This window comes from Nothoprocta perdicaria, unplaced genomic scaffold, assembly GCF_003342845.1.
Source record: "Nothoprocta perdicaria isolate Ctin4 unplaced genomic scaffold, notPer1 scaffold_97, whole genome shotgun sequence".
Classification (NCBI taxonomy): Eukaryota; Metazoa; Chordata; class Aves; order Tinamiformes; family Tinamidae; genus Nothoprocta; species Nothoprocta perdicaria.
The window spans coordinates 2,899,916-2,913,112 of NW_020456276.1; the positions used below are offsets into that span (position 1 = coordinate 2,899,916).

The 13,197-nt window shown below is 56.2% G+C and overlaps 1 protein-coding gene across 1 annotated transcript in view; it reads right to left on the minus strand.

Annotated features, from left to right (window-relative positions):
- Positions 1-12,745, minus strand: part of TBC1D22B (TBC1 domain family member 22B) — a 14,148-nt gene extending 1,403 nt beyond the window's left edge. Inside the window, exons 1-12 of the mRNA XM_026053234.1 lie at positions 12,690-12,745; positions 9,760-9,816; positions 8,452-8,759; positions 6,477-6,656; positions 5,924-5,994; positions 5,349-5,477; positions 5,044-5,109; positions 3,987-4,101; positions 1,476-1,582; positions 1,117-1,192; positions 694-821; positions 388-483 (exon numbers count right to left, since the gene is read on the minus strand). Coding sequence (XP_025909019.1) covers positions 388-483; positions 694-821; positions 1,117-1,192; positions 1,476-1,582; positions 3,987-4,101; positions 5,044-5,109; positions 5,349-5,477; positions 5,924-5,994; positions 6,477-6,656; positions 8,452-8,759; positions 9,760-9,816; positions 12,690-12,745 — 1,389 coding nt within the window. The remainder of the gene's footprint in view (positions 1-387; positions 484-693; positions 822-1,116; positions 1,193-1,475; positions 1,583-3,986; positions 4,102-5,043; positions 5,110-5,348; positions 5,478-5,923; positions 5,995-6,476; positions 6,657-8,451; positions 8,760-9,759; positions 9,817-12,689) is intronic.
- Positions 12,746-13,197: the final 452 nt, after the last annotated feature.

Consider the following 13,197-nt stretch of genomic DNA (forward strand, 5'->3'; position numbering starts at 1 on the left):
TGAGGGAACACTCCATCCCCTCATCCAGGCCATTGATGAATAAGTTGAACAGGACCGGACCGAGGACCGACCCCTGGGGGACACCRCTAASTACAGGTCTCCAACTGGACTCCGCACCACTGACTACCACTCTCTGCACCCTGCCACTGAGCCAATTCCCAATCCACCTCCCYGTCCACACATCTATCCCACACCTTYGGAGCTTGCCCACGAGGATGCTGTGAAGGACGGTGTCAAAARCCTTGCTCAAGTCCAGATAGACGACATCCACCGCCCTGCCCTCATCTATCCTGCTAGTCACTCCTTCATAGRAGGCGATCAGGTTAGTCAAGCATGAYTTCCCCKTGGTGAATCCATGCTTGAATCATCACCCCCTGACAGACTTACTTGGAAGTCTTCTTCATCCAGGATCTCCTTCCGCCACTTGATCAAGAAGGCAGCGCAGACGTACAGGTGGAAGTGGGAGAACCCTTCTGGCTCCGACTGTGGACAATAAAACTGCATCAGCTCCACAGCCCAGGTGCAGGAGGGCTCCCTGGGCCGCAGCCGCTCTGCTGACACATCCCTCATGCCCTGCTGGCTGCAAACACTCCACGCTGCTTTGCCTCTCCCCACCTCTCAGATGCCAAAACACCTACCCGGTTTAAGAGAATCGGCGCTGGAGTCGAGGAGGGAGGAGCAGGGCCTGCCTACCTGGTAGGTGTCCCAGAGGCGGATGGTGCAGCGAAGAGGCAACTCTCTCATGAGAAGATTGTTCATCCAGCGAAAGGCAAACTGCAGGTATTCGACCTCGTACCTCCTAAAGTGATTGTGTACCTGCTCTGAAAGAGCAGGTCTCACTCACACACCTGGCAACCATGGTGCCCCAGCTCCTACACCCGCACTGGCCCCAAAAACGTTGCTGGAGGCTTCCAGGAGARCCCTTCTTCCTTCTCCCGACACCTGATCCTCACCTGCGCTGTCCACCCGGGCAAACTCTGTCCCCAGGGGCCCTTCAGCTGATTGCGCCCTGTCCCTTCCACATCAGCACCTTTCCCAATACCCCTAGCATCCCGAATTTCAGCCACTGCAGCTGCCCTGGGTCSCTGCCCGGCTCCTGCTCCCTTGATTACCTACCATCAATGCGGCTGACTAGCTCCTCCAGGGCCTTAACCTTCTTCTGGATCCCCGGCTGTGCAAAGGTGTAGTTATCCTGGGGAAAGAGGCCACGAGTAAGGCACACGCTGCAACAACAGCTACAAGTCATCAGAAGGGTTTCTGCTCAGAGATGAGACTGGTATGAGCCAAAAGGACATGGCTTTTGGCTGCCAGCATTATCCCTGGGATGGCGCAGCATCTATTTCCCCGGAATTTTGCCAACCCAGTGAAGAAGGGAATCTCCTTCCTGCTAGGATAGACGATCCCTGTCCCAGCACCAAAGACAGCAAAGGTGGGCAGAGCCTCCCTAGGCTCTAAATACCAGGATTTAGGCTCACCTGTATCCCATCCAGCAGCTTGCTCATGCACCAGAAGCTATCGGCTTCAATGCTCCGCAGAATGTCCTGCGACAGGTTTGTCACATCAAAGTTTTCCACATCCTCTTCTGCAAGAGAGGCAGGAGAGAGTCAGGAGGGAGGGAGGCATTGGGTGGCTTGTGCGAGCACCAAGGCTGCAGCGAAGCCCTCAACAGCAGCTAGGACTGCTTGGAGGCGAGTGAGCTGGTGCTGGTGGTGGGTAGGAGAAGGCAGTTGGGAGCCAACGGAGATTCTCTTCCTTGCAGATGATCAGGAGGCGCCTGCGATCCTCCTTCACCTGCGTCTGGCAGGACAGTCCCTCCAACCGCCCACACAGACACGAAATCAACATCTTGCAGGGAGACCTGAAGCTGGGCACTGGGAGCGGGACGCAGGGAGCACCGCTCACATCTCCCTGCTCTCAGCCTCCCTGGAAAAGCTGAGGCTTCCCTTTCCTTGGTGGCTGCCTCAAGCGGCTTCTCCCAGACTTAGCACAGCTGCAAGAGCCTCCCAAACCCTCAAGAGACCTTCCTGGCCAGCAAAAGTCTTAAAGAGACTTTAAAAGACTTTTTAACTTTAAACTTGTTAACTTTAAAAGAGTTAAAGCCAGCGYGGAGGCCGAGAGCGGAGCCGCTTCGAGATCTGCTGGGGGCTGACGCTGCCCGGGACCTGCCTGAATTTATCCGAGGGCAAACTGGGCAGCAGTCGGGGGCAGGTCGGCGCTTGGAGCCTTGCAGACCCTGCAGCCTCCTCCATCTTCTCCTTCTCCATTTGGGCGAGGTGTCCCAAATAAGAGGCAAACTTGCTTAACACCCTCCACCTTCCCCAAGCAATGTCCTCTGTGGAGCACAGGATGCTGTGCAGAGGCTTCTGCTCATACTAGGAGACAGCAAGGAGAAAGGACATGAAGCCCCGAGACGAGAAGCCAGGAGAGACTGAGGAGAGCTAGGCCAGGCTTTATAGGACACCAAGCGGGGCTGTTTCTTCCCCACATGCATTCAACAGAATTACTGATCCTATCCTGCTGATCAGGATGGCCTTATGCTGAGGCTGTTTCACAGCTAGATCAATGGGCAGTGAGGCAGAGGAGCACCAAGCTCCCGACCCACAGGCTGCCTCTGAAGCCCTGCCTCCGGAGGCAGACGGGGATTAGGCTAAACRCAACTCAATACACCTCAGGCACTTGAGCCTTTCCTCCCATGCAACTTGCAGAGAGGGCAGGAAAGGAAGGCCACATTCATTGAGAACGTTTCTGAGGAGGAGACAGGCCTGGAAAGCAGGGAGAAGCAGGGCCTGCTCCGAAGCCCTGCGGGCCGGTCGGGCACTGGCACCCAAGGCGGCAGGCGGGCAGGCCGGGGGTGCCACAGGCCGCGCGGACCCCTCGGGCTGGCTCCTCTCCTGCCGGGACCACCTGCCCCGCACACGGCGCGTCCCACGCAGCCCACGCAGCGCTCCGCAGCTGCCCAGCGTCCACCAGGACTCAGCACCACGAACGCCTCTCAAGCAGCAAGGTCTGGGGGGAACCTGCTCAGCTGCCCACCACACACTTTGCTGCTTTATCTCCCAGCAAAGAAAACTCTGCTTTTCCTTCARACTACGAGCAGCGATGACGTTTTTGATGACCAATACCGACCACTTCCATCTGCCACAGTGACCTCTCTTCACAGCATCCTCAAAAGACAGTTCACTGCGAGTCTGCAGAGCTTCAGCCACAGAGCAGAGGACATGCAACAAGCCGGTGAGCTTTGGATGAGCCCTTACAAATACTTCTGTCAGGCAGAATTTCTCTGTCACTAGTAAGGCCTTATAAACTATTTCCCCTTTTCTTGAGATGAAAAATAAGAGCCTTTAGGCATAGGAATTATGGCCTCCCAGTATTAGCATAAACCCCAAACCTTAGCTAGGGCTGGAGAAAGAATAAAAATCCCATGGGCAAAACTGACTTGATGTCCAAGTAAAAGTGAGGGGCTAACAGAGCCCAAAGCTGCAAGAAATAAATTTGCTTTCTGAAAGCTCTCGGCTTCACAGTCACATCTGCACTAGCAGCACAGGACAGAGTATTTAAACAGTGTAAATGCTCAGCAGGGTCTCATTATAATTCACTCCTTGCAGAGCAAGGACTAGCTCCAAATTCGACCTTTGTGAGCCAGATTTCAATGCCCCTCACCTCTGCGGCACAGGGCTCTGCTTCAACTTCCTCAGTGCCCAAAAAGCCTTGTTTTCTTCAGAGCTACAACAATATTAAGTACATTCAAATCAACTGCAAAGCACTTCAGCTTCTGTGGAGCTCAGCAAGGCCACAAAGCTAAAGTCCATTCAACCAGGCAGTGAAGGGCACAGAGAGAGGTCGAGATGCATCTTTGGCATGACCCAGGAGTGGAAGGATGGGCTTCTCTCCAGCCAGCTGAGCTTTCCTCACACGGCTGCAAACGCTGAGGCGAGGAGGCAGCATCGTCCCTTCGAGCAGGGTCACCTTTGAGCAGTGTCACTTACCAACATATTCCGAGAGGAACACAACAAAGAATGGAGTGACCAGGTCATTGATTCCCTGCACATAGCCACTGGCCGGGTGTCGAATGGCCCAAATAAACAGGATTCTTTCAAAGATCTAAGGGAAGAAGGAAGGAAAGCAGGTACCTGTGTTAGCCGTGCATGAAGGAAAGGCAGGAAAACAGCTTTCAGGGCTCAGGGAGCGGAGGTCATGCACTGGCAGGCCCCTCTGCAGCAATACTGTTAGATAAGCAGCAGGCAAGTCTGAGGATATTCTCCTGTATGATGCATAGATCCCACCCCACGCTTCCCAGAACAAGGGAAGGCTGCTCCTCTCCAAAGCCACAGCTTGGAGAAACGTGGGGTCAACTTTGCAAGATGCAGACAGCTTAAGAACCTTTCAACCTCAGGGCAAGGCTGCCTATCAGAGCTACGCACCTTGCTCAACGTCTCGTGGGCAGCTTAGGCTCTTATCTGTGCTCTTTAACCTCCAGCTATGAGCACAGTATTCCCACATGGCAGGTCAGGATAACTTCTAGCAGAACAGCCCCTCCAGACAACCAAACTAGGTACCATTTCCAGCCGACGCAGCCCAAGCCCCACGCTCTGACATCCCACATACCCACATGGAGCTTGTTTCCAAAGCCAACCGATGCTGGCACCTCCTGGCCACCTCTCAGACCCATCACTGCCCCAGACTCTCACATGCTGCTTTACCCAGAAGAGGTTTCGTAGCCCAACACAACGGATGCCTGTRCTGGTCCAAAACTGCAGCTTCAGGTCTCTTACTAGTTCTTGGCTGTATATTTAACAGAGACAGCAACGTCCTACGAAACTGCTGTCACAGCCCATGAGCTGACATCTTTTGGAAACATGGAACAAGACCAGGTGGTTTAAGCGGATATTTGCTGATCAGAGGCAGAGGCACCAGGAGTTGTGAGCCTGGGAGGCCCAGAGCTGCCCTGCGCAGCCAGCTCATGAACAGTAGCGCCAGCCCTGGCTCCACACACAACCGGTCCGACCCACTGCAATGCAGACGAGAGCCTCGCACCCCTCTTACCTCTTGGACAAGCGGCTGCTGGAAAAGGGGAATAAGTGGGTTGGTCCTTGGAATGTCGATGTGGATCTGGAAGAGTGCAGGTTACATAGATGAGCCTTGCTTTTCAGGAGCACAATAACTCACACAGACCAGTGCCCTGAGGGGGATGGACAGAGGCATCGTGCCTGTCCCCAAGGAGAAGACTCCATAGCTCCAGCTAGAGGCACAGTTCTGGTACAAGCCCAGCTGCAGGGACAAGTAGCAACAACAGGGAGGGAAGAGATACCCCAAGACAGAAAGCCAAGCAACAGGCAGAGGGTTTGTACCTGCCGGTAGGTATCCTGGTGGTGCTCCTCGTTCCGGGAATCGTAATACTGCTGGATGAAGCCAAAGTATTCCTCCCGCTTGCGCTGCAAGGTCAGCTTCCGCCGTTCCATGTTTGCGGGGAGATAACCCTGCGGCAAGAAAAGTGATGTCAGGGTGGACCCTTTTCCTCATTTCTCCTGGCCACTGACCATCCCCTGAAATCCTGCCAAGCAGCTGCGCACCCAGAAATCCTCTCAGATACAGAGACCTGGCAACTGTAGAAAGTTGAGGTTCGGTTTTACCAGCCCCTGTGTCTTTTCTCATCTGCAGGTAGCTTCATGGGATTCAGCAGCTTGTTCCCCAAGCAGAGCTAGCCACAATTCCAACACCAGCCTGGGCTTTGTGCTTGCAGACACCCCTATTACATTCCCCGATTTCCAACTACAGCTTGTTGGAAAGCTTGTTGGCTTGTTGTTTGTCACAAACCAACCTGGCTACGGGACACGGGAAGGTCCAGGAACACATGTCCCCAGCTCTGCACAGGCTGCCAAGCTATCCCCACCCACATTCCCGCATTGCAGCTCCGGGTACTCACTGACAGGAGACGCCACGTCACGGGCCGGACCTCTCTGGGCACACCAGGCCAGCTGCATTTCCTCAGCTCATCTGCAAACGGACAGTGGTGGCAATGGATTAGATCCTAGGCACGTCCAGGCACCACTACACCTAGAAGGAGAGGAAAGGCCAGTCTGCTCCTGCAGGCTCAGGACACACTGAGCCTCCAGGAAGGCTCCATGTTAGCAATGACCAGGGATGTGGGTCTAGGGCAAGGTGAGGAGACCCTTTCCACTCAGAAGTGGGGGCAGCAGGGGCCAGGACCCACCAGGCCCCTCGCAGTGGCAATTCAGTCCTCGGGTAGAGGCCAACAAGCCACAGCAGCCACAAGCATCATCTAAGYGATGGGGAAAGACAGGCAGCCCCCAAACTTCCAGCGCTGCCACTGGAAGAGGCTATCAGAACAATCCCACTCGGAGCAGCTATCGGCAGGGATTTTTTCCACCTTGGAGTAGTTGTGACTGCAAATCAAAGCAGGTTTCACTGCACAACATGTCCCCAGTGGCTTTCTGCTTGTGGGCACCAGCACTCACCCAGGTCCGTGTTGTGGCTGGAAAGAAGCTGCCGAAACTTCTCCAGGCGCGTTTTCTCCCTCACTGTCATGGGGGGAGCACCCGAAGCATTTTGGTCAGAGATGCGGGCGACAAGCGGAATGACAGGCCGAAGGGGAAGGGACTGCTGCTTCGGCAGGGGGGTCCGCATGCAGGCATCCTCTGTGAGGAGCAGACAACACAGTGACAGAGGCAGCCCCTCTCCAGCCCCACCAGACACCATCAGAGATTTGACACTGCAGATTTCACCTGTCTCTTTCCTACAGGGCATCACTGGCCCATTACCAGCTCAGCACTTCAAACCGGTTCAGAGGCATCTATCATTCCTCTTCCATCACTTCCCTCCAACTACTTCCAACACTCATCCCTTCTTCCCATCTCCAGGCACCTGGCTGCACACAGATCCAACTTCCTCCATCAGGTCTCAGAAGGTTTGTGACAGGATAACGAGACAGAGGCACAAGGAGTGCGAGGGAATCCCAGAGGAACTGACCTTCAGATCTGCCCTGCTTGTCTCCCCTCTAAACAGTGATCAAGCTAATTGCCAGTGCACAGAGGAGGTGATGCGGCCATCAATGTCACCTGTTGGCAGCAGGACCTGCCAGCTTAATCCCAGCAGGGGACACCCCCTCAAATTGTTCATCAACGACCTGGACGAGGGCACAGAGTGCACCCTGAGCAAGTTTGCAGATGACACCAAGCTGGGTGGAGTGGCCGACACTCCGGAGGGCTGTGCTGCCATCCAGACGGATCTGGACAGGCTGGTGAGTTGGGCAGAGAGGAACCTCATGAGGTTCAACAAGGACAAGAGCAGGGTCCTGCACCTGGGGAGGAATAACCCCAGGCATCAGTACAGATTAGGGCTCGCTCAACCTGCTGCAAAGCAGCTCCACGGAGAGGGACCTGGGAGTCCTGGTTGACACCAAGTTAACCATGAGTGAGCAGTGTGCCCTCGTGGCCAAGAAGGCCAATGGGATCCTGGCCTGCATCAGGAGGATGTTGCCAGCAGGTCAAGGGAGGTGATTCTGCCCCTCTACTCAGCTCTGGTGAGGCCGCACCTGGAGTACTGGGGGCAGTTCTGGGCTCCCCAGGACAAGAGGGATGTGGAGCTGCTGGAGAGAGTCCAGCGCAGGGCTACCAGGATGATCAGGGGCCTGGAACATCTGCCATATGAGCAAAGGCTGAGGGAGCTGGGCCTGTTCAGCCTGGAGAAGAGGAGGCTGAGGGGGGACCTGATCAGCGTGTATAAATACCTCAAGGGAGGCAGTGAGGAGGAGGGGGTCGGCCTCTTTTCAGTGGTGGACAGTGACAGGACTAGAGGAAATGGCTTCAAACTGAAGCATCGGAAGTTCCACAGGAACTTAAGGAAGCATTTCTTCACTGTGAGGGTGACAAAGCACTGGAACAGGCTGCCCAGAGAGGTTGTGGAGTCTCCTTCTTTGGAGATCTTTAAAACCTGGTTGGATGCAGCCCTGTGCCACGTGCTCTAGGTGACCCTGCGTGAGCAGGGGGGTTGGACTCGATGACCTCTGAGGTCCCTTCCAACCTTGGGCATTCTATGATTCTATGATACTGTGAGGGTAACAGAGCAGTGGAACAGGCTATGGAGTCTCCTTCTCTGGAGGTCTTCAAAACCCATCTGGATGCCATCCTGTGCCACATGCTCTAGGTGTGCCTGCTGGAGCGGGAAGGTTGGACTAGATGATCTCTAGAGGTTCCTTTCCAACCTTGAAGATTCTGTGATTCTGTGAATATTCTGTGATTCTGTGAAATAAAGAAAGCACTGGAGAGTGAGCAAACCTGACCCTCCAACAGCACTCCTTGAAGCACAGAGAGCGCAAGAGCCTCTCAGGTGTACGGGCTGCACTGTGGCCTCTTACTCATAACACCGAGGTAGCAGCAAGAGATTGGGTTCAACAGTCAGTTAGGAGGAACTGTGCCCAAAACCAGCTCTTACCAGATGTCCTGGAGAGCTGGGCCTCGCTGCTGGATTTGATGACCTTGCAGTTGGTGGGCATGTCACTGAGGGCAGACTGGGCTCGCTCGGGTTTCGCTCTCAGCTTACTGTGGTTCTCCAGCACCTGCGCTGCCGTGGCCTTGGCCACTTTGGAGTTCAGCGGTTGGGAAGAGGAGGAAGAGAAGTCCTCATCTTCATCATCGCCGATGTCCCAGGCGTCACTGGTGTTGCGGGCAAACTCGTGAAAGCTGGAGGCCTTCTTGCTTTTCATAGGCAAGGCACTGGTCTTGGAGCGGTCCTTGATGAAACTAGAAGCCAGAAAGAAATAGTATCAGAGTCCCAGTATCAGCCAAGCCCATTTTCTTCTCCTCCCAACACGCTAGTTCCAGTCCACTAGCCTCTTTCTTCTCCAATTGCCAGGCCTCTCTTGCCAAACACAAGAAATGTGCTAAGTCTCTGCAGGCTGCTTGCTCTCAGGAGGCAGAGCCGCTAGGATCTCTGGACATGGGAGGCCAGCAAAGAGCTGGAGAGATGCCAGGCGTGTGAGCCCAAAAGGGCGAGAGACATGCACAACATCTCCAGCKCCACCTCTACCCCCGCCGCGGAAAACAGATTAACCCAAAACACCCCTGCAACCTGGGGAGAGGCATAACAGAGCAGCGGGAGAGCCGGGTGGCACTCGCAGACGCAGCTGCAATTGCTCCCAGCACCCGGGCACTGGCCTCTCTCTGTTCCCGGGCACAGGAGGAGCCTCTGCGTTTACCCTTAAGCTGCAGGAGCCAAAGTCCAGCAGCTGAAGCTTGGCAGCGGAGCGGGAGCCTTCACCCCCACACATCACGAGATCAGGAGAAGGAGGCAGCCCAGGAGATCAGCTCTGCCTGTTCCTGCGGAGCCACAGGGCTGCCAGGCAGCTCAAGCTCCCTCTTTCCCTTAATTCCCCCCTCTGACAACAGCGAAAGGCCCAGACACCTCTGCTGAAGAACATTCCCGACTCCTTTGATGGGTCCGATACAGAATCCTGGCTATCAAGGGTGCTGGTGGAAAGCTACCCCTGCTACACAGGGCATGCACAGCCTGGATGCTGCAGGCCAAGGGTGGGCGCTGCACGCAGGGAGCCACRTCAAAAACCAGCTCTGGAGCCTGCTCTGGAAACGCAAGTGTAGCTGGATGGGTCATTCCTACGACCCCAGCCTGGCCTGGGCACGGTGGGATACAAGGCCAGGACATGTTGGTGATCCTCGGGTCCTGCAGGACTGAGCCCAAGCCCTCCAAAGGGGTCTGYGTCTGTAGGACATGAGTTAAACTTACTTCTTGGTGAGCCGAGGGTCCAGCGGGGGATGCTGTGCTCCATAGACAGGCTGAATGCTGCAGGAAGGGAAAAAAATAAAAAGAAAACAAGTGCCAAAAGCCACAGAGAACCCATGAAGCCTCCTCAGCCTCGGCTGGGGTCACATGCCCAGTCAAAAGCAACTTCAATGAAGTTCTGACTGCAAAACCTTAGGTCGGAAGCAGACTGGGTTAGCCCCAGCTGAAGGAGTTTGCAGCTCTTTGCAGCAGAGGACAGAGACCTTTTGGAAGCACTTGGCTCTGCCAGCCCAGCTGAACAAGGAGCAGAGATCTGTTCTCCGCTGCACTGCTGATTCGCCGCGTAACCACGGCCTCCATTTCCCTGGACTTCTGGCCTGAAAGTCCGCTCTCTTTTCCACAAAAGGGCCTCCCTGGTGTGCAGATTTCCCCTGCTGAGCCCATGGGGAAGGGCTGCAGCCAGGGGCACTGGACACTTGAGCCCAACACTGCAGCAGCCCAGGCTCTGCACTGGTTCACAGCTCGAACAGCAGCTTTATCAGCTCCTTCCAACTCGGCCCGAATGAGTCACTACATCCCAGCACCCCAGCATCCGTCCCAAGGAGCAGGACTGAAGCTCCAGGCCACAGAGGCATCTGGGCTCCAAGCGGAGCGTCGCTTGGAAGAGGAGCTATTAGGGCTCATCACCAGCTCTACTTGGAAATGAGCCGAGGAGCTTATTAGCTCCATTTGCCTAACTATCCACAACTTCCCCACGCTAAATCCGTGCTGGGATCTSAAGTCCTCCTGATCTCCTGCCTTGCAACCCAGAGCCCAAGCACACGTGAGACAGCTCCTCATGGGACTCATCCTCSGGATGGCGCCTGGCCACGGCTCGGCACAGCTGGGAAACACCTAGAGATCCAGCTGATGCCAGCGAGGCGACAGATTATTGACACTGCAGCTGAAGGCAGGTCCGTGAAGACTCGGTGCCATTTCAGAGGCTGAACATATTTTATTTGTAGATAGAGAGAGCAGAGTCTACATTTCCCCTTCTAAAACAAGACGCCCTGGTATCTTGCTGCCCATCTCTCCTCGTGGGAATGATCAGAATGCACCACACAGGATAACATGCTGAGCAAGCCTGGCAAAGCACTCCCAAAATTCACTGGAGTGAGAATTCCCTCTGTAAGAACATGAGACAGCAACACAAAATAGCACATACTAGTAGTGCCAAAACACTAAATCTACAGAGGAAAAGCATGAGGTAAAAGCTAATAAACTAAGCAACAAAATTCCACAAAATTCAACAAAATCACAGAACATGAACCTAATGCTGACTCCAAGTCTTTACAAAGCTGCCCTCTGCCTGCTCGTCACAGTGAAGAACTCAAGCGGCCAAGAATCTGCAGGGAAAGATCTCTCAAAGTTCAGACCAAAAACTGGAAGGGGAGCATCGCATGCAGTGACCATGGACACAGCGTGTGCCGCGCCTGGCACGGCCGCATTCTCCATCAGGAATGCGGTCCTCGATATCCCTGCTAGGAACTGTCCCCCAAGAGGGACTGGTACGCGGGACGTTTGAAGGTGGCACCCAGCCGGCCTGGCCCCAGCGGACAGAAGGATAGTTGCAAATTGGCCTTTCAGGAGCAGAAAAGAACTTGGCCCAACATCTAACGTTGTTGCTCACTGTCTGGGCATGACTGACTGCCTCCCAAACCGGTTCACCGAGTCACAGTGTTCCAAGCTGAAGGCCAAAGTCATGGGCTAGAGAAGAGAGACGCTGTTGTAGAGACTGCCCACAAGCAGAGCAGCGGGATCCCTCTGAGAAGGGTGGGAAAGATCTGCCGAGAAGCCAGCATTTTCTTCTCGCATGAAGAAAAGAACGTGTTAACGCTTCTTGCTTGCCACAGATCTGCACCCAGCCTGTCAACCTGCGGGAGCTGGAGCGGCGACAACTAAGAGTGAAAGCACATTAGAAAGAATTAACGGGTCCAGCAGGATTTAGAGCCAACTAAACATTCCAGGTTACACATCAGGGGAGGGTAGCAGGGTTCGAATAAGGCAAGCAGCAGCATGAGCACMGGAGAAAGCCCGAGCATCACCATAGTGAAACGCGGCACGTGAAAGCCTTCTCGGAGCGGTGGGTGTCCTCTCCCCATCCTCTCTTCCACATGGGGAAACCGTGCTCCTGGGACCACGTAGGAAGCATCTACCTCAGCATCTCCACCCCCTTCTTCCTAAATTCTGCTTAAACAAGATATTTTACTCGGTTCCCTCTCCTATCCCCAGCTGAACGCAGATACCACACCCAGAGGAAAACAAGCAGGGAGGTGCGTGCAGGCATGTACCCCAAGCCCGTATGTCCCGGGCACCCTCAAAATGAGCAGAGTATGGAACAGAGGTGCACCAGGAGCAGCAACCCACGGGGGAGAGGGAAGCAGGGGGCACCTGTCTGGGACACGGGAGCTGCTGCCCCAGGTGACACCCCCAAGGGCTCCGGGAAGGACGGAGGCTCCAGGATGTCGGCAGAGACGAGCACGGTTCAGCTGCGGCGCCGCTGCTGCCGGGGGAGCCTCGTGAGGCCGTGACATCCAGCACGGGGCAGGGGGGGATCCCACAACGTCCCACAGCGATGGCAKGGGGCAGTGGACTCCGCTGCCCCACAGCAGGGGCTGCCCTGGGCATTCGCAGGGCGAGGGGCTGCTGCAGGTCCCTCARCGCCACTGCTGCCCCACAGCCGGGGAGAGGGATGCCCTGGCGCCCCGCACCCAATGCGGCCCCCTGCCCCATGGCCAGCCCCACTGCCCGCCTCCAAAACCGAAGGGGCTGCTCCACCCCCCCTTTACGAGCACCCTCCAAGAGAAGCCACCCGTCCCGCAGCCGGGACACGGACGCGGCCCCGCCGCAGCCACCGAGGCCTGCGGGGCAGGGCCGCCCCCACCCGGGCTCACCTGCCCGGCAGCTTGGAGCTCCGCTTCCAGAACTGGCGGCCGCTCTCGGCTGCCATGGCGGGGGGGGGCGGGCCCCGGCCGGCCAGCGAGCGGGCGAGCCCACCGGCCGGCCGGCCCCGCGGCGGCGGCAGAGCGCGGAGGAAGGCGGCGCCCCCCCGCTAGGCCGCCTCACCGCCACCCTCCCGCAGACCCCGGCGGCGCCATCTTGGATGCGGACGGGGAAAGCGCCGCCATTGGCCACGCCGCTCCGGGCGCTGCAGATCGACCAATCACGAGCGAGCTGGTGGCGTGACGCGCCAGGTAAGGGCAGGACGAACGGGAGTGAGAGCGGGGCTTGGAGAGACCGTATGAGGGAATAAACCATTTCCGCCAGGGGCGGGGGGAGCGCGAGGCGGAACATTCGCACTGAAGGAGAACAGGAGGGCCCTCAAAGGGGCTGTGCGGCGGAACCGCCTCCCTGAGACAAGGAACCGCCGCCCGGGAGAGCAGGGCGATGGGCGGATGGGGA